This window comes from Bactrocera oleae, chromosome 4, assembly GCF_042242935.1.
Source record: "Bactrocera oleae isolate idBacOlea1 chromosome 4, idBacOlea1, whole genome shotgun sequence".
Lineage (NCBI taxonomy): Eukaryota > Metazoa > Arthropoda > Insecta > Diptera > Tephritidae > Bactrocera > Bactrocera oleae.
Window position 1 is genome coordinate 47710574 of NC_091538.1, and position 19652 is coordinate 47730225.

The 19652-nt window shown below is 32.9% G+C and overlaps 3 protein-coding genes across 4 annotated transcripts in view; 2 read left to right on the forward strand and 1 right to left on the reverse strand.

Moving 5' to 3' along the window:
• Tsp42Eq (Tetraspanin 42Eq) overlaps positions 1-19652 on the reverse strand; it is a 60577-nt gene that overhangs the window by 21639 nt on the left and 19286 nt on the right. The window lies entirely within an intron of this gene.
• Positions 2401-10441, forward strand: Tsp42En (Tetraspanin 42En). 2 transcript variants are annotated; one of them, XM_014233094.3, is made up of 6 exons: positions 2401-2570; positions 5789-7010; positions 7101-7274; positions 9230-9385; positions 9471-9665; positions 9810-10441. In XM_014233094.3, the coding sequence occupies exons 2-6, from the start codon at positions 6951-6953 to the stop codon at positions 9888-9890; spliced, it is 666 nt and encodes a 221-aa protein (XP_014088569.1). In that variant the 5' UTR covers positions 2401-2570; positions 5789-6950; the 3' UTR covers positions 9891-10441. The 2 variants fall into 2 exon arrangements, with proteins under 2 accessions (XP_014088569.1, XP_036218776.1); XM_036362883.2 differs by lacking the exon at positions 5789-7010.
• On the forward strand, positions 13158-18935 carry Tsp42Eo (Tetraspanin 42Eo). The gene is made up of 5 exons (XM_014233093.3): positions 13158-13408; positions 18050-18223; positions 18295-18450; positions 18519-18716; positions 18788-18935. The coding sequence occupies exons 1-5, from the start codon at positions 13337-13339 to the stop codon at positions 18857-18859; spliced, it is 672 nt and encodes a 223-aa protein (XP_014088568.1). The 5' UTR covers positions 13158-13336; the 3' UTR covers positions 18860-18935.

Here is a 19652-nt window from a genome sequence, read left to right on the forward strand (position 1 = left end):
AATGCTGGTAGAAACATTATTTGCATTATTGCTTTTTGCTCATTCATGGGGTATGTTGAGCTATTACTTCAGTAAATTTTCCTCAAATTTGTATTCTTATAGTGTATCCTCTGCTGAGACTTGATCCTCGTGTACAAAACACATAAATACATATCAATATTAAACTTCAATACATTTCCGCTGATAATAATAATAATTCTCATCACATGACTTAGTTTCACTATCTACCAAATAAACCGTTTACGCATATTCCCCGTGCTCCCTTACCGAACGGAGCACAATTGTTTCACTCACGGCGCATTCATTTGCAATGAATGTTATCTTGGCGAAGACACCGATTTTGGAGAAAACTAGATCTAAGATGACGGTTATTTTAATTATTTGATCTCATGAAGCCATCGATTTTATAAATTTATTTTTCGTTACTAGTTACTAGATATTTATAGCTAGTTTCTAACACCTAAGATAGTTTTTTCTTCCTAACATTGAGATTTTAATCCAAAGAGAGGTTAAGACATTTTTTCATTTTATAACTTAGTTCTTACCTAAAGTTAAGGTTTTTTTCGGCATTTTAATGTTCTGTACAATGAATAATGTTCCTAGTTATAAAAATATAAAATATATTGATTAATTAGTGCTTTGATTCTCTGATAGATTCAATAGGTCTTTTAGCTTACGAGCGACCGCTGCCGTTATAAATGACCGCGCGTCCGCTTGAAGGACCGATTAGTTGTCTTAACACCTAACATCACTTTCTGCGTTGGTTTTCTTCCCTTTATTGGGTGAAGATTTATAAACATACTTAAACTCTTATTATGTATGGATAGTAGCAAATTTGACATTTTTGTACATCATAAGTAGAAGTTTATGTAATACACACAGGCACAATACTCCAAAATTGTTTACCAGCTACTTAGTAGCTAAAGTCAATAGCCCGTTGCCATGCATAATGTAAATTTTGGGCTACGGTTGCCAAGCAGATACCTTACTAAAGCTAATAGTATTAAGTACAGTAATGCTTCTGTGGAATTGTGTAATATTTTTATGCTACTTGTGCTTTAACGTTCTTTTTCCTGCATACTTCTCGTCTTTGTGATTCTACGTGAACGTGTATGTGATTTGTAACTATGCACTTTTAGTTGTTATATTCCCTCCCTCAAATTAATTCAACTTATCCACATTGATCATTTGTAAATTTTAAATTCTTGCTCAGATTACATGTATTTACCTTGTCAGAAGCCAATCTCATATGATTTATCGTATTACAACTGAACTCAATTGAACTGAAATTGAAACAACTGAACTTTAGTTCCTTTGAGTATCAAATAAGAAAAGGTTGTGGTGGTAATCGTATGGTTTTCTATAAAGGTTTTGTTAAAAAATCATAAGTTACTGCCAAGTTCTAAGAAGTATTTTGGTTTTGGCCAAACAAGTTTACAGAACATTTCAAAAAAATGAATCAATGTGCAAGGAATCGCTATATCCTTTTTTATGGCAGTTGTCAAATGCTGTGCATGTGACTTAATGTTCGACTGGCGCAATTTCTACCGGATTGTAAACGGCAAAATAGAGCGAAATTTTAAGACGATGACAACTCAATAATATTTTTGGTGCGGTTGAGTTGCTATCGATAATACTAAATTATCAATGATCGTTACAAACGCTACGATCTTTTGGTGTTTTGAGGGTTTAAGCCTATAAATACAACACAATAATAATAGTGCTGAAATTTGGAAAACTTTGACGTTATTTTATTTTGTTTTTAAACCCCTTTTTTATTCTTCAAAAAGCTGGTCAACAATTTTCGGAAATTTTTTTATATAATGTATCTTCCCAAACAATAATTCTTTACTAATATTAATTAGCAGTGCCACTTGTGGCCGACATAACTGAACCGCTGGTTGCGAAGGAACTTTTAAATGAATTCTCTGTTGAGCAACAACCACAGCCACTTGAATGAGACCATAACCTAAACAATGGCACGAGAAATAAGGATTCGATTACACAACAATATGGCGCGTTTTATGCACAGAATGTGTGTGGGTATCTACTGAAGCTTATGTGCACTTATGCGAGACGAAATGCTTTGTGCACAATAAGCCGCTAACAAGACAACTTCAAATATATGTCATGTGTATGTATGTATGTTTGTATATATGGGGTCTTGCTCTGTTAGAGCGCCCGCATGAACGTTGGAGACAATGTCGGAGCCACTTGTTGATTATACAATGAATGCTCTGGATTGCGATGACGCACGCTCACCTTGAACTTTCGCTTCATTCATTTGTATGTTTTTGTGTTTGTATATATGTACATGTGTGCGTGTATTCATCTTTGTAAGTGACACACATAAATTGCATGCGAAATATCGTCGCTAATCAAGTCATGATTAGAAGCTAGGCAACTGTCTGGCGCATCGCGTCAACCTTATAAATTGAAATAAATCGAATAAATTGTAGTTGCACATAATTGAGCATTCAGTGCGCTTGCAGTTATGTACTGTTCTTTGTTGCCTGTGGCAGATGGGGAGTGAGTCAGCTTGCATGGTTAGAGACGATAGGAAATAAAAGGTAAGGCAAGTAAGGAACGATTAAGTTCGGATATAACCGAACATTTTATACTCTTGCAATTTACAAGAACCAAAGCCGGCGACTTTATAAATTTATAAGTCACACACTGAACGACATATTCGTCAGAAGGCTGTTAGAACAACGAAAATCACTATATGTAGTATGGTAATGGTTGTGCGAGTAATTCATATATATGGTATAAGGTCAACCAGAGGTTTGGAGTTGCATCTTAGGTGTATGTGGGCTAAGGGAAGTATGAACCGCTAATATATTTTTGGCAATACCACATACTAATAATATACTTCAGTTAGTTAACATTACCCTCACCAATATATGTATGTATATGGTTGAAAGACAGACTGTTTTTCGAAAATCCTGATATTAGTCATATGGGGGATAGGGCAAGTTTTCACCCGATTTTATCCATTTAATGCTGATAGATAAAATAAACCGGAAATTCGAAAATCTTTGTATTAGTTATATGGCGGTTAAGAGAAGCCTTCATCACATTCAACCCACTTTTAACATACAGGCATATTGTTATCAGCAAAGGATTTGCTCTGAGTTTAAATAACATATATCACAGATTGATCGATATTTACGATAAAATGATCACTGTAAGAACTGGGGTTTACACAGTTATGGACCGATTTTGATAATTTTTGATTATGAACTGGCCTATTTTAAGCGCACTATTCGGGTCAAGTTTTATCCCGATACATTCATTACTGCTTGATTTGCCTACTTTAAAACTGTGTAACATGAGAAGTAGGCGTGGTTGTAGTCCAATTTCGCTCTTTTTAGCAATGTAAGATGGCAATGTCAAGATAATATTACATACATACCAAATTTGGTCGATATCGGCCGAGTAGGTGCTGAGATATTGGTTTAATAAATTTAATGTCTTTGACGCACTTTGTTATTGATTTATCGCGCTTTTAGTAGTTTTTAACAGAAACGTTATATGGAGAGTAGGCGTGGTTAGCATCCGATTTTCGTTGAATGGCGTTTTGTAGGCATGGTAGTGGTTTACGCCCATCAAGAACGCTTCCTGTCTCTTTGAACCCGTGTACCATTCAGTATGATATCTTAATTTTTATTCAAGTTACAGCTTACATGGACAGACAGACAGTCACTCGAAATTCAACTCGTCACGTCATCCTGGTCATTTATGGTATATAACGGGTGTTTTTTTTCGAGGTATAGAACTTTAAGTTGGCACTACTGTTCAAGATGGCGACCGATTTAACAGCTGTCAAGTGATTTATTCTTAGTTTGGTTTGGCAATTCATCAGGAATAGATTCACGCCTGAACAACGCTTGCAAATAGTGCAATTTTATTTCGAAAATAATGGTTCTGTGCGGAATACGTATCGCGCACTACGTTCATTTTATGAATGATGCGATGAAGCGCACTTGAGGTTGAATGGCTATAGCAACATGTTGCAAGAGTACATACATACACATTTATGTCGTATACTTAAACTATTTTGAGATTAAAGAGTTTGAGTTAAAAAGAAGTATTTGTTTCACGATAAAAATATTTGAAAAATGTTTTGCTCCAAAATAAGCCTCAATCTCGAGGTGAACGTAGTGGCTACTTGAAACCAATGCAGTTTATTGTAATTTTCAGTGATTTGTATCACGGTGAATCAGCCGATTATGAGCTTGGAAACCACCTACTTGACACAGAGATTCCAAAATTGTCATCAATGATATGTCCAAATTAATTCTTCGATATCATTTTATGGCCTTTCAAAATCATTTTGTAAACTCGGACTTGCCACTGCGTGAATCGTCTTTTTATGGTCCGAATAGAATTCAACAGATCACTTAGAAGTTAGACCGAGCCGAGACTATCAACCAAGATCGTAGCTTTACCACAAACAATGTATAATCATTGATTAAATAGCTTGACTAAAAAGCTGTTGGATAAAAAATGACTTGATAGTTGTTATTGTTGCGGCAGAAAATACTCATCAAAGAATTTGTATATTAAGTTAATAATACTTGGTACTTAAAAGTCTGTGTCCATTCCGTTGGGGTCTAAACGGTCGTTGGAAGTTCATTTAGAGATTAGATGTCATTCAAGATAACTTTATATTATATGTTTCAGCAAGGTGTAGAACAACAACTATAATTTAGGGGTTTTTATGATCAAGAGCTATTGCTTGGCGTAGTTCGTTTATGGGATTATTACCAAATTCAAAATTTATTCCAAATAAAATTTTCACTTTCAAGGGATAATTCAGCCACAATTTTCAACTTTTTCCAGTTTGTATTAGAATTCTGGTAACTTACATATATATCATAAAAGAATTTTTGTGACTGATGATGCTCTCTCTTGTGAAATAAAATAAAATAAAAAAAATTAAATCACTATATCAAAAAACATTATGGACCATCGTTATATTGTAATTCATTTTGGAGACGTTTCTTAATTCCACAAGAACCCAGTGTTTTTTTTATAATCTGGTAAGCCAATTTAAATTAAACACAAAAGTTATAGGAATATATTTGGAGCTGACTTAGGCGAGGTAAAAATATTAAATATTCTAAAAGTATTAAGAATCGCATATTAACCTAAACATTGAGGCATGAAACTTGAGAATATTGAAGATCTTATTTTCGGATCGAATGGAATGCAATACAAGTGATACCTTATCTGCTTATTGTAAGCCGGATCTGATACAATTCAATTATTTCTGTGAAAAACTTATTTTTTAGACGTGTGGTTTTCAAGAAGAAATAAAATGCATGTAATTTAATGTTATTGCCAAGAATTTAGCTTTATTATAAATATAAGGGTTTGTCATTATGTTTTAAGAAATTTTCGGGCCAAGTGACCGCCTGGAATTTTTCTAATACATTCCAGCCGAGAGGGACCATTTTCGACCACTTTTTTCAGCAATTGGGGCAATAACGCGAATAATTTGAAGTAGACAAAATAGATATTGATGAATAAAGAAGTACTTAACAAAAAAAATCAAAATTCACCTTTTCCTTTGAACACACCTCGTATGTATATAATTTTAAGTTTTTGCTATCAGATATAACTAAGTTATAACCGAAATTAAAATTTAGTTTTAATACAAGTAGTTTCTATTTTATAATGTTTTTTCCTTCTCCTCTCATTTTGTTCCGTCGATGGTTACTAGTGGAATTTGTTATCTAATTTTTGACATAAAACTACAAGTACATTGACATTATAGACACAGATTATCTACTGAATTTCTGGAATAACGCAGGCTGAAGGAATAGACACCTTTATAAATAATTAGTTAATATTTAACCACTTTAATATATATTTAACTTCTATAAATGTATATATAAATTGTAAAAATAGAAAACGAATATTAAAACAGTTTATAAGTAACGGCAGACACACAAACTTAAGAAAGTTGTTCTAAAATTTCTCGAATTCACATATCACCGAACGGCCAATCAACAGCTTAGCGATAAAATTATACGAACTGCATTGCAGAAAAGCTCTCATGCGCCCACAACGAGAGGAATATGACGTATGTCAGTTGACTCGAAGCTTAAACTATGACATCATTAGTAGAGTGAAACGTGAATGTAGTTTCCACTCACGCACATTTATGCATATGTTGTTTATATACACGATTGTTTGTGGCAGGATATCGAAAATAAGCGAAAGGAATTGTTGACCAAAAAGAAACGAAAAGCTGATTACAATAACAACTATGACAAATAAGACAAGAATATTTTAGACGCAGTTTATTGAATTGAAAGCTGCTTTTGCATGGAAAATAAGGGCTAGTCAGCAATTACTTGTATGAATGTGTGCTTCAAAAAAATATTGAAGCGAGAATATAGTAAAAAGTGCTGTGGGCGGCCTGTGGCGGGCTGTCTGCCGGAGTGTGAGCTAACCAAACGGACAAATGTGAAGCAGTTCAGCGAAAGTGTTGACAAATTGACAGTTTAGTTGTAAGCGAACAACGGTTTGTGTAGGAAGCGTCTTGCGCGTGTGGAGAAAGTTGTTGACTAAAGTGAAAATAATATTAATTAATTAAAATTTTGAAGGAGATTTTTCGTACAAGCGAAAGTTAAATGTTTTAAATTACTTTGCTTGTGAAATATTTTCAATTAATTTTGTGATAGAAGGATTCTCATTAAAAAAATTTAAACAATAAAAAATGCATTCATATAAACAAACACTACATACAAACACACACACAATATATTGATTTTAGTTTGACAACAAAACAATTGAACGCACAAACCGCACCACGAAATTTCCTCCAATTAAATTAAACGAAAGGCGCTTCGGTGAAGTGCTTAAAAGTGCTGTCACGACAACAGCGCGAAATACACGCACTTTCAATATCCGGTCATACTTTTTTACTTTAATTAATAATGGCATTGAAAATTTCCATATTAAAAGCCGTTTTGGCAGTTGTCAACACAGTGCTGCCGGTGCGTATGAGTAACCGCCTTGTAACTTCATTAGCTAACAGTAGTGTGTGGTTTCAACTAATGATTGTTTAACTTTCTTTTGTTGTACAGCTGCTTGGTATTAGTTTAATTGCGCTTTCCGTTTATGAGTTGAACACCTCAACGCCTGGCACTATGCAACACATTTCGATCGTAATACAAATATTTATTGGTTCGTTTGTCGTGCTAACTTCATTCTTGGGTTGCTTTGGACTGTGTCGCGAATCGTTGGGGCTAACATGGAGTGTAAGTATGCATGTGAGGTTGAATAACGTTAAGTTTTGAAATTGTAAATTCGTTAACGTTGAAATTATATTTTATTATGACTTTATTTTCATTTTTTTGGTAGTTAATTTCGACGATTTAAAGTGACTGGTGATCTTGGTGATTATACACATACTCGTATATTTAAACTATAGTTGTTTATAGTTATATAGTTAAACATAGTATATGAGCTAAAGAGTTGTCGCAAAATGTATGATAATTTCAGTTTAACGCTTTTGTTAAAGCGCGTTGTTTTGTAGCAAGATATGTATAAATATTTAAAAAGCTCTATAGATTTGGTCATTATACTTAAAATTTATATTAGATTAGTTCAGCGAATCAATTGTGTATGCTGAACTAATCATCACTGTATTAGCTAGTAATTCTTTCGTAATTGATTAAATATTGTACATAGGTATATGAAAGTGGGCCCAGGCATCGAGCTGTGGTTGATAGGTGGTTGATAGAGAGAAGGCCGTTAGTTAAGTAGGTGTGCTTTGCACGCCGAACAAGTCAGATTAGTATAAGTTGGAGGTTAACCTGCTACAATATTTAAAACATCACCGAATTATAGTTCTGAAAACAACTCGAATATTTCATTGCCAATTGGTGATTTTTTGCTGTTCACAATTACATAAAATGCTCAGAGAAAGTTAAATGTTTGTCTCAATTGCCTCTCTGAGAATGATATTAGCTGTCTTCGATAAGTCAAGCGTTAGAAAGTTGCGAATCGAACACACTTTATCAGTTGTTCAAAGCGATGCGCAATACTTACGATGCAATTTTGCTCTAACATGTCCTCTCAGGCGTTCGAAATGGTATTGCGCTTCTCTCCTTGGTGCATTAATGTTTCTTTCCGCGCCAAATAACACTCTAATGATTCAAATCCATGCCTTATGTTTTCTAAAACTATTATCCCACTTTGTTGAGATATTCGCATACTCACTTGTAATGAATTCAACTCTCTAACTTTGTTATTGCTTTCACAAGCAAAATTTGTTTGAGGAGAGAGAAGCGCTTAAAGATAGCGAACAGAGAAATGGTGAATTGAACACGGCTATTAAATGTTTATTAATACTTAAGATAAATCGTCGGATGCAAATATTTTACCATTTTCATTTACTTTTAACGAAAATTCTTTCTTCAGCTAAATTTTAAGCTATTTTTGTTATTAAATACTAATGAATATGAAATATAATTATAAGCGAAACATGGGAAATACATAGGAAAGCATACTTTTATGCAGTTTAAGTACAGTAAAAATATTTCCATTAATAAGGAAAAAATCAGGGCATATTTAGGTCTAAGCGCCTTCTAGCGAGCTGCTTATTAAAGTTTGTCGAGGAGATTTGCTTAAGGAATAAAATCCAAAATTCGGTATTGAAATTTATTCGCTGAGTATTAGACTCCATTTAAGAAAAAAGACTGTAGGAGATATGTTCAAAAAATAACCGAAATTTTAAAATTTAAAACTTTGCTGGTCCCATTGTCAATATTTTATTATTATATGTTTTTATGAGCTTAGAAAACAATACTGTAACGATGCCCTAGCTTTCATATTCGCCAAACATGGCTCCGTGTGACTTTCTTCTATTTCCAAAAGTAAAGAGAACCTTAAAAGACCATCATTATACAATATAGATGAAAATAACTGAAAGAACTAAAAGCTATCTGACAAAGTTAATAGAAGCGTTGGAATAAGTGCATATTATCGAATGGGAACTATTTTAAAGGCGACAACACTAATATAGACGAATGAATAATAATTTTTTTCAAAGAATGCAAATTCCCGTTATTTTTAGAACAAACCTCGTATACGTGTATATTATTAATTTAAAAAATATTGAATTTTTAAATCTTATTTTTGTTAAATTTATTTCCCATTTATGTATGTATTATAAGTATAAGAAAGTGTATTTTCTTCCTCTCTCTTCCAGTATGTAATTTGCATGCTGATCTTAGTTACATTCCAAATTTATTTGATTACTGTCGCTGGCGTCACCGACTACGTTCAGAACACAACCGATCATTTGGACCAATTATGGAGTAATGTCACATTAAATGCTGCCGAAATTGCACAAGTTGAGCAACAGGTTATAACAAATGTCTATCAATAATATAAAAAGCGAGAGATAATACTGTAATTTGGAACTAAATAAATTTTAATTTCAATTCCAGTACGAATGCTGTGGCAGATTGGGTAAAGCGGATTATGTGAAATTGGATAAACGCATACCGAGAAATTGTTACCGATACTTTTCTGGCACCGAAAGTGATCTGTATACGGAGAGCTGCCTGACAGTGTTACAAGAGATGGCACGAAAGAGTGGCAGCACTGGTTTGGCAATCAAATTGACGTTGTTTGGTTTTGAGGTGAGCATTTTAAGAATAATAAAGTGTCAGAACGCAGTAAAATGTTGTTCCAATATTTCAAGGACTTTCTGCCTAACTATTGTATATAGATCTACTTTTAACTCGAACCAGTTATGGAAATATTATTATTTTTCTTTTCTCTAGGTACTTGCTTTGTTTTTCTCTGGTCTAATGGGTATAACTATACGCCATAAAAGAAGAAGAGATCAATTCGTGGACAACTAATGATCTTCATGAAAAGCTTTAAGTGTGTGTGTGTGTTAACGAATAAATAGATAAAATGATTATTTAAAAATGACGAATTACTTCTATACCTAAAATTATTCACTAAGTGGCCATAAATTGTTAACAAATTTATACAATAGAAAAAAAAAATACATGTGGACGCACTTTCGTTCGCAACTGGAAGCTCTACAGTAAAGCTCTGCCAATGGTGAGCTTCTAAGAAAATTACCTTTCAAAAGCCCCATGCTATTGCGGGGCTCTCCATTTGTAGCACAAATTTGAAGAGTTGATTTGTTCAGTATGTGGAAATTTAATTGTTGTTGTACACCTGTTGCATAATAATATTTATTATATACATAAGTATTTGTTGTAAAGCTTTTTATAATATTTTTTTTATACAAATATACACCCGATTTTACGTAGTATGCCGACGTACATTAGTTTAAATTAAATATAAAAAAAAAACAATAAATAGACATAATAAATTAAATTAATGCTGACAAGTTGGATGTTCGGTTTCAATAAAGTGTCACGTGAAAGTTGTAAATAAAGTCTTTATAGTGTGAGTATTTGATGAGTGAAGTGGGTTCAAAAACTAGATAAAGTTCGCAAGTTTGCAGATCACTTGTCATAAAATCTTTCAATGTTTAGAAATAAGTCTTGGTTTGTGGAGCAGCACTCTGTAATACGAGGCTATAGTCTAATTTACCTTTGAAGAAATAACAATTTCTTAATTTGACTTTTACTAAAACATTACTTTCAATTCGAAAAAATATATCTCCATCTCTTGAGAAATAATGAATTTTTCGTTCTCCTGTGGATTATAATGATGAAAGATTTCTTTAATTTTGTGTTTATATATTTAAATAATATCGCACATGCAAAGGAGACAAGTTCACTCGATTATGTCCACTGTAGGAACAGCTTAAATAAAAGAGAGCTTGAAAACAACTGAGTTCTGATAAAACTTTTATGAATCAATCATTTATAAATTGTCCCTACATTTAAAAATACCACTCTGGGTAAAAACCCAGAAAATATATTATTGGCAAAACATGTTGATCTCGACAGAAGGCGGCCGATAAGAGTAAGAGAAGATGATTAAGTGGCAGAAAAATCTTTAAACTAAGTATTATGGGGGACTTCGTTCCCTAGTACCTGGCCGTTTTCCAAAATAGTTTATAGTTAAATATTATAATAGTGCCAGTGCAAATCTGGGTTAGGTAACGGGGATAAGCCTCTTGTCAAAATTCACTAAGCATCCTTCTTGAACAGCTTTGTCCTTTAGGGTCCAATAACACATACTACTCAAGTCCACTTAATTCACTATGTTAGCTGAAAGTATTATATCTACTGAGAGGCTTCAGTTTTTTTCTGGCGAAAGTTGTACAATAGGTGATTCGACCTCACCTTCAATAAGAGTTTTAGACTCACCGCATGTATGCCTGTAGTAACCAATCAGAATTCCTACAATTGCATTGAGATGAATCTTGTGAAGGACAAGTACGGTTTACTCTTGCTAGAGAGAGTCCGATAACGAAGTAGCTCTTTGTTTGAAAAATCGTATAGTGGTCTGGTAGCCTGAATGTGGAGTTGATGGAGAGCTCCAGACAGAATATCTTTTCTATGAGATTCGATCCATCCTCGAAAAGTTCACATGGCTCACAATGGTAACATCGCAGAAAAAAACCACGAAGATTAGGCTCCGCGATACCTTCACAGATGGTTGCTGAAAGAGATGTTAGTTCATAATTTGCAAGTGAATACTATAATATAATAAGTGATATGTTCACAGTAAATTCATTTTTAAAAAGGCATTTTAACTTAGCCAAACCTAATTTAGCAACTTAGTTCTATAAAACGGTCGCAAAACCAATGTACCACCAAATAATAAAAGTTGAATGTGGTTATCTTTGATAATGCTGCGCACATGTAATTTCTATAGAATGTGGACTCTAAAGAAGCTTAACAAATGAATACTGTGGACTTGTATAACTCTTTAATAAGATCGCTACAAAGTTTGTGAGGCATAAAAGAAAACGTCGGATACCCTAAAAAGTATATATATAATTGAACAGCGTGACGAGCTGAGTCCATTTAGTCCTGTCCGTCTTTCCATCTGTATATATGCGAAATAGTCACTCGGATTTCGAGTTATCAACCAGAAATTTCGCACACGTCCTTTTTTCTTACATTGTAGAAGCTCATTTTTCGAAATCGCCGATATCGGACCACTATAGCATATAGCTGCTATATAAACTGTACGATCAAAATCAAAATAAAGACTTTTTTTTACCCCTTTATACTATAAAAATGCACCTGTGAAATGTATGATAGCTTCGCTGCAGCAACTGTCATCGAGATTTTAGAAAAATGGTTTATGAAATCATATTTCATCATCTCAATGATGCTTCCTGAGATCGTTTCGGGTTTGTCCACCTATTAGTAGAGTTCAGAGATTCTGTAAAGTAACTAAGAAATAATATAACTAAATCATTTAAAATTTATTTAATAACAACACGCATTTTCAGATATACGAGTACATACATGGTACTTATAAATATTAAGCATGATGAATACTTCAACAAATCTAGCGATTTGACCTAAGTGTTCACGAAATCCATCAGTTTTTTTCGCTATAACGCTTCTGACAGACGGCTTAACAAGTGTCTAGCTATATAAATAAAATTTAATTTGGAAAACCAAATGAACTCAACTGATTCCACATATTTAAAAGCTAATGAAATATGTTTAAAAATAAACATAACTGTGACTGATATATCTAATATAGAATAAAAAATAATACACACACCAGACCAACATCAGAAAAACTGATGCTCTGTGAGTCTTTTTATTTGGCAATTTCAATTGTGACCGCGAAATTTTCGCGCCTTTCCGCTCCTCCAAAGCAGATGAAAACAAACACACATATATCCATCAGTGTCGCCCACTTTCGCTAGCTAATGAACACATAAACGGCCAATGTGTGTCACGTCAGCGGATCTGCAGTCACAAGTTGGTGTGAGGAGGCTGGGTAAAAAAGGCGAGGTATGGAAAATATATACACCACAATTTTATGAATATGATTATGCTAAGTCAATAACAACACACTCATCACACGCCCATTTATGCACACACACATCCGCCATCACAAAGAGACACGTTTCACACATCAATGAGACTTTGTTGTTCGAAAGTTTTTGAAAATGCAAGTGTTTTGAAAATTTTAAATCGCTTTCAATGTGACAGTTTGTCGTTCGTCTTTAAAGGTGCCGCAAGCACCTTGTGCGTTCTGATTGTTAATTGTGATTGTGAAGAAAGCAGCAAATCCGTAGATTTATCGCGTACTTATAATTCAATTTGATTGAAAATTTAAATAAATAAAAATTTAATTGAATAATTCCAAAAAGTTTATGCAAATAAATTTAACATAATAAACCACAACAATGCCTTTAACAATGGCTTTTAGCAGATCTTGTCTGCAATGGACTGTGATCGTTTTCAACACGCTGAGTTTGGTGGGTTAAAGCTTTAACACAGAAAGATGCTGTGAAGTATTTTATGAAAAAAACAATTTGTGGAAATTCCTTCTATAAATATATATTAACAATACAAATGACTTGTTGTGAAAAAAGTGATCCATATAGTGGTTTCTTTTTGAAATTAAAAAAATTTAATAAGAATAAATTGGTTATTTCCAATATTTACCAATCATGATCTCATTTAAATAGCAGAATCGTCAGTTTGATGTTTATCTAGTCTTTTTTAATATCGTAAATAAACATATCAAATAGTTTGAATCGTTTGTTTCGAGTAATTCATATATTTATTTAAACCACAAAAAAAAAAATGTTTTCCTCTCCATTCTATCGCTTACTGTAGATCGATTTGGCGTTTTCACCATTAAAAAGTGGGAGGGTGGAAAATATGCGCAAAACCATTGTCCCTTACGGTTGCGTTCATATTGAACCGCGGACCTGTTGCAGAGAGAATAATAATTGTGTTTACCTAACAGATATTTGTCGCACCAAAAAAAAAGACAAAAAACTGAAATTAGGTACGCGGCATCGAAGTATAGAGGGCGTATTTGATTGGTTGATTTTTAAAAGCTGGACATGCCCCCTTATAGGCTAAAAGTATATATCTCACAAAGTACTAAAGCTGAATCAACCTACACTGTGAAAATGGGTAAAGTCTGATGATAACCACCCACACGCTCATATAACGGTTATATGGAAAACTACTAAAAGTACAACACTCTAAGTAAAGTCGACCGCCAAGACAGTGTGTTAGGACTTCGTAGGTGTAAAAATTGTGAAAAGCATTATGATAATATTCTAATGTGAGAAAATGGGCGAAATCGGACTTCACTCACGCCTACGTACCATATATCAAAATTTTAAATTTCAACTGATTCAGAAGACTTTACAGTACATGAACGAAGCGCTAGAAAAGATATCAGAACAAAACTTTGCGCAATAAGTGCCTTCAAGGTATCCAACTCTTACCCAATAATAGCCAAAAGGGGACCATAAAATTTCAAGCTCCCAGATAGCAAATCGGTAAAATCGGCACAATGGAGACTCATGTCTAATATACATATTTTCGAACTTCCGTATGTCGCTCGATATGTGAGTTATCTTAATGATGATATGTATCTTCCTCCAGCACTTATATATATGTATTATAAATTAGGAGATCTGTGTTAGTTAGATTCATTTTAATATAACTAATTTATTATATAGCCTATAGTTAAAAGTAGATATCAAATATGATTGTAACCTTTCATGGTTTCGTCGAATAATGAGTGTTGAATTTTTACGTAACATTTGTTTAATACGTATATAAACTTTGGCCTAAAAATATACCCCCGACTTTGATCTTTGAAATTTGCGAGAGTAAAAATTTTTGGTTACATCTGCACTTAGCCTTGTTTTTCATTCTTATAATTATTCTCTGGCGTTAATACTGTGACTTTTTGATCATTAAAAAATGAGAGGATATTCTATTCAGGCTCGTATATATAAATAATTGTTGATATATACAAATTAGGGTGTCCGTTATTTGCCAAATTTATTTTTTATGCAAGTAAACAAGCTCTTTATTTTCAATTTAAACTGTGCCAAAATTATGTTTCCTTTCCCATGTATATAGCATGGCACTTTTTTATATTTTGCATTAAACAAGTAAAAGTTATATGCGAAAACCTTTTGTATTCACGCCATTTCTACATAATCTTAAAATTTATGGGTTTTAACTTTTAGGTTTTTTATTCTTATCTTGTACAAAACAAATTCTTTACCGGTATTTGGGGTAAACTTACCTTCTTATGTCTCAAACACACTACTTTAAGTATAATTTGGTTTCTTTCAAAAATTATCTAGTTAGGTCTACATGTCGTATGAGCAACATAGGGTTCATAAAGCACTTGTACATAGTTTGAATGCTCAGTACATGTGATGCATAAATTTAACTTTTTAGGCAAAAACTGAAACTTCGGGGGGTCGTTGGCAGAATAAAAATCCATTTGGGAAATAACGGATACCCTAATACGCACCTATGTATGCATAAAATTTATTAACCTGCCACTAATCCACTATTTTTTATCCACAATATGTTTATATATATATCTTTTTTGCATATAAAATGGCATTACAGTTTTATGGATGTTGTCTCATTTTAAGTTGATCTCCATGATTTTTTTTGTTAATTTTTTTTTTTGATTTTGTTTGGTTGGGACTCAAAATGCTCTTTCATGTTTTTGACACCTTATATTGTGCGTGGAAAATGAAAAATATGTTTTTAACTAGACAATGTCAAGTTGTCACACTACAGACTTATATAAAAAATACAAGCAAACAAATAAATAATGCTTGCAAGACTTATATACGAATCTATGTACATGATACATATATACATATACATAAATATGTATTTACAAGCATGTGTCTACATATATTTTATGCTAATTTAAAATTTTTACTCACATGCATACATACTATAATATTTATTGCACGAAATTAATTTTATTTTTTATTGTTGTTTTCGCTTTAATTTCTTATCATTTAGCTTGTTTCCATTTTTTATGACGCACATAATTTTATTGACTGAAAAACATCTTATGCCATTTTTTTTGATTTGGCCATAAGTAGGACGAATACAAGGTTATTTAAGCGATAAAACCGTTCAAATGCCCCATTAGCTATATTAATTATAATTATTAGACCTATTAAACTAATAACTTTTATTTTAAATTTTATTTATTTTAAATAGTTAATTCTTGATGTGGGACTAATAAGCGTGGCAGCAGTCTAGTAAAAAAAATTAAAAATATTTTTGATTTATAGCACATTTAATACAAATTTCACATTTTCCTTTAAATTTATTACACATTTAAAGGTATGGCCCCAAAAATATAATAAAATTATGTTTCTCCAACGATAAGTTGGATATTGTGGACTGCCATTTCGTATAAATAATGTCCCAAATCAACTATTGAATGCCCACATGGGAATGTATGTACAATATAAGGCTGTTAGTAGCCCTCGCAGGCAAATATAATATAATTTGGTTGGTCAGGTGAAGTGCTCAAAACTTGTATGGGGCAAAATGTAAAATTAAACATAACGTTTTTTCTGATATCGATCTTTCTTCACAATTATTAAAAAACGGAAAATTAATCAGTTGTCATCTCTGATTGCATTTGATTGACACGACGTATGAAATACATAAAGAAAAAATCTGATAAGTCCCACTTATCCCTTTTTAAAGTAGCACAAAAAGCCAACACGACGTATGAGTGATGTGCACTTCTTAGGTGATACAAAAACGCTGTACAAAAAAATATTTTGATGACCAATATATTAATAGATAATTTATTTTTTTTTTACTAAATTTTTCCGGTAGTACCCAAACATTTTTAAGTTCTCGAAATACGATGAAAACTTGTTTTTAGGCATTTTTGAATGTCGGAAAAGTTATAAATCTATGCATATAAAAATTTTTTATATTGGAACTTAGACGTGGTTGATGGTGGCTAATGCCAGGATGGTTAATGCAAATTGATTTTAATTATTGTTTTCCTGGTTTGAGTTGTTGGTAAAGTAAAGAAAATTTATGTTATTTATAGCACCGTTAAATGGACTTGAAAAACCATATCCATATCATTACCCTCTGATATTCTCTTTCCACTGAAAAAAGCAACGAATACGATGCAAATAATGTTGAGTTTTTGTGAAAACGGAAGTCAATTGTCAATGGTTTATCCAGGTTTCTCTAACAGCGGATGCGCTTCTAAAAATATTGAATTTGGACTGTTTTTTTTTATAAATAAACCTGATTGGCTTAAAAAATGGCTTGATAATTACATAGCCTTAAAAAAATATATATATTGGGTTTCCCTAAATATTTATCTTAGTCCATTTTAAAAGTTTTAAGTGCCTAGATTAAGAATTTATTCATGAAAGTATTTAATGTATTCTTGTTTTTATGATAATTGCACATCTTATATGGTATTTTGATTAATTGTCGGCTTATTAATAATAAAATTTATTCTTCTAGTCATCATTGGGGTTCAGCGCCCTATTTTTCGCGCATACTAACATCACATGATCCCCTTTTTTTAGTTTAAAAATAAGTTTTAATAAAAATCAAACGTGAAGACATCTAAACTCACACTCTACAAGACGCCCAGTTTTACTCAATGAAAATCTCTCCTAGTATTTCAAAAGTAATTCGCATCCCTTCCGAAACAATGATGTCGCTAAATTCCCAGAAATCGGTACAATCTACCAGTAGAAGTGAAAGGGAGGGTAGAAAACTTCGACAAAGTACGGCAATTCATAAAAGATGCAGATTTATATCAAAGTTATGACTGGTACCACCAGGGTCTGAAAGTGAAGGAAGAAAGGTATCAAAGTTGATGGCATCGTCACGTGATGGCAGATTACTTCTGGTACTTAAAAAAAGATTGTCAACTGGAAAATGATAAAAGAAATCATTGATAGTGTCATGAACTGTGGGCATTATATTCAAAATCGATCTTATATATAGGGCGAAAAAACCACTGTGGACTAGTGTTATTGTACATACATTATTTCCATTCATAATAAAAATACATTTTCTCGAATAAAATTCTCGATATTGATTTTATACTACAGATTATAGGCATACTCTCAGTGGTCGCCTGCATATATGAATTGGAGAAATTCACAGAGGGCTCAGCTGAGCACAGAGAGAAGCTTGTTCAGCTGGCTTCCGTTAGTTTGCTGGCGCTATCTTCATTTGTGGGCTGTTTGGGCGCGATGAATGGATCCGTTAGGATACTCTGTTGTGTGAGTGAAGATTCTACTTGTACATATGGTAAATGCAACAAAAAAAAAACGTTTTCAAAACTTTGTTTTAGTATGTCACAATGCTAATAGCCATGATAGCTTCACATATATGGAAGTTATACCGTTATAATGAGACCAAACAAATGGCAGCAACAGAGAAAATGCTGACCGCGGCCTGGATGTCGGAGCTTGTGAAAAAAGGCGCCATGAATCCCATACAAGAGACGGTAAGTAGTAAGATTTTGTTATATATATCTACATATATAGAAATGAAGATAATTTTTCCTTTGTAAAGTATGAATGCTGTGGCGTTTCGAGTAGTTTGGATTATGTGAATCTCAATGTGAAAATACCGCTCACTTGCTATCGTTCTCAGAGCGGTTTGCGCAGCATCTATCCTTATGATGAAGGCTGTTTAGTGGCGCTGAAGCGTGCTTATATGGCTATTTATCGCTATGAGCGTTTGGGTCATTCGCTACTCATTGGCTTTGAGGTGAGTGTTTCAATTGAAAAAAATATTATACAAGTATATTATATATTATTATTTTTATTTCTACTTTACAGGGTATCGGCATATTGATATCTCTCTTACTGATCTGCAAGTTGCTGACAAAGTCACGTAGATATAGTTACTAGCATTGTTTTTTTTATAGATCTAAATAGTTATGTAAGATAAAGTAACCTGGAAATATACAATATTTATTTTATAATATTCACATATCAAATAATTATTTATAAAATTTTACAGTAAAAAATACTTGAAATAGTTTCACTTATAGAAAATTCGTAGTAATTTGGACCATTTAAAAACTTTTGAACTAACACGGCAAAAAATTGTTTGGAAGGAAATTACGACTTCATTCTCAGATATAATCTCCTACTGGAATAAGGGTGACCAAAAACTTCGTCAATAAAAATTAATGTCGTAATGACAAAAATATTTCGATTCACAACTATGTTTATACTGACTGACAGCAAATCAAATTCGTTTGATAGAGCTAAGTGAATATGAGCTAATATCAGTCAGCAGCGAATGAATGACGATTGATTTTTGTCCGTTAGTTTCGAGTGATCCACATGCCAGCCAGATGGCGCCAGAGCAAGACAACTTGCTTGTTGAGATCATTTTGCGTATTGTTCTTAAAATATGCTGTCCATGTTACTAGTGATGTTTAGGCGAGCCAAACGGAGCCAGCGTGATGTTGTTGAGAGCCTATGTGAGCCGAGATTTAGAGTAATGCGTTTGTTGTAATGGTCTTCTTACATTTCTATAATGGTTCGACAGTATGAAGTTTCGAAGCTTTTAAAATAGGCGTTTGGCAATTGACCTCTTCATTTCAGTTACTTTTTAAGCCTATGAAAAAGATAAAAAAAAATAATGAAAGAACTTGATATTATGACTACTTTTACCACGAAGTTTGTAAAACCG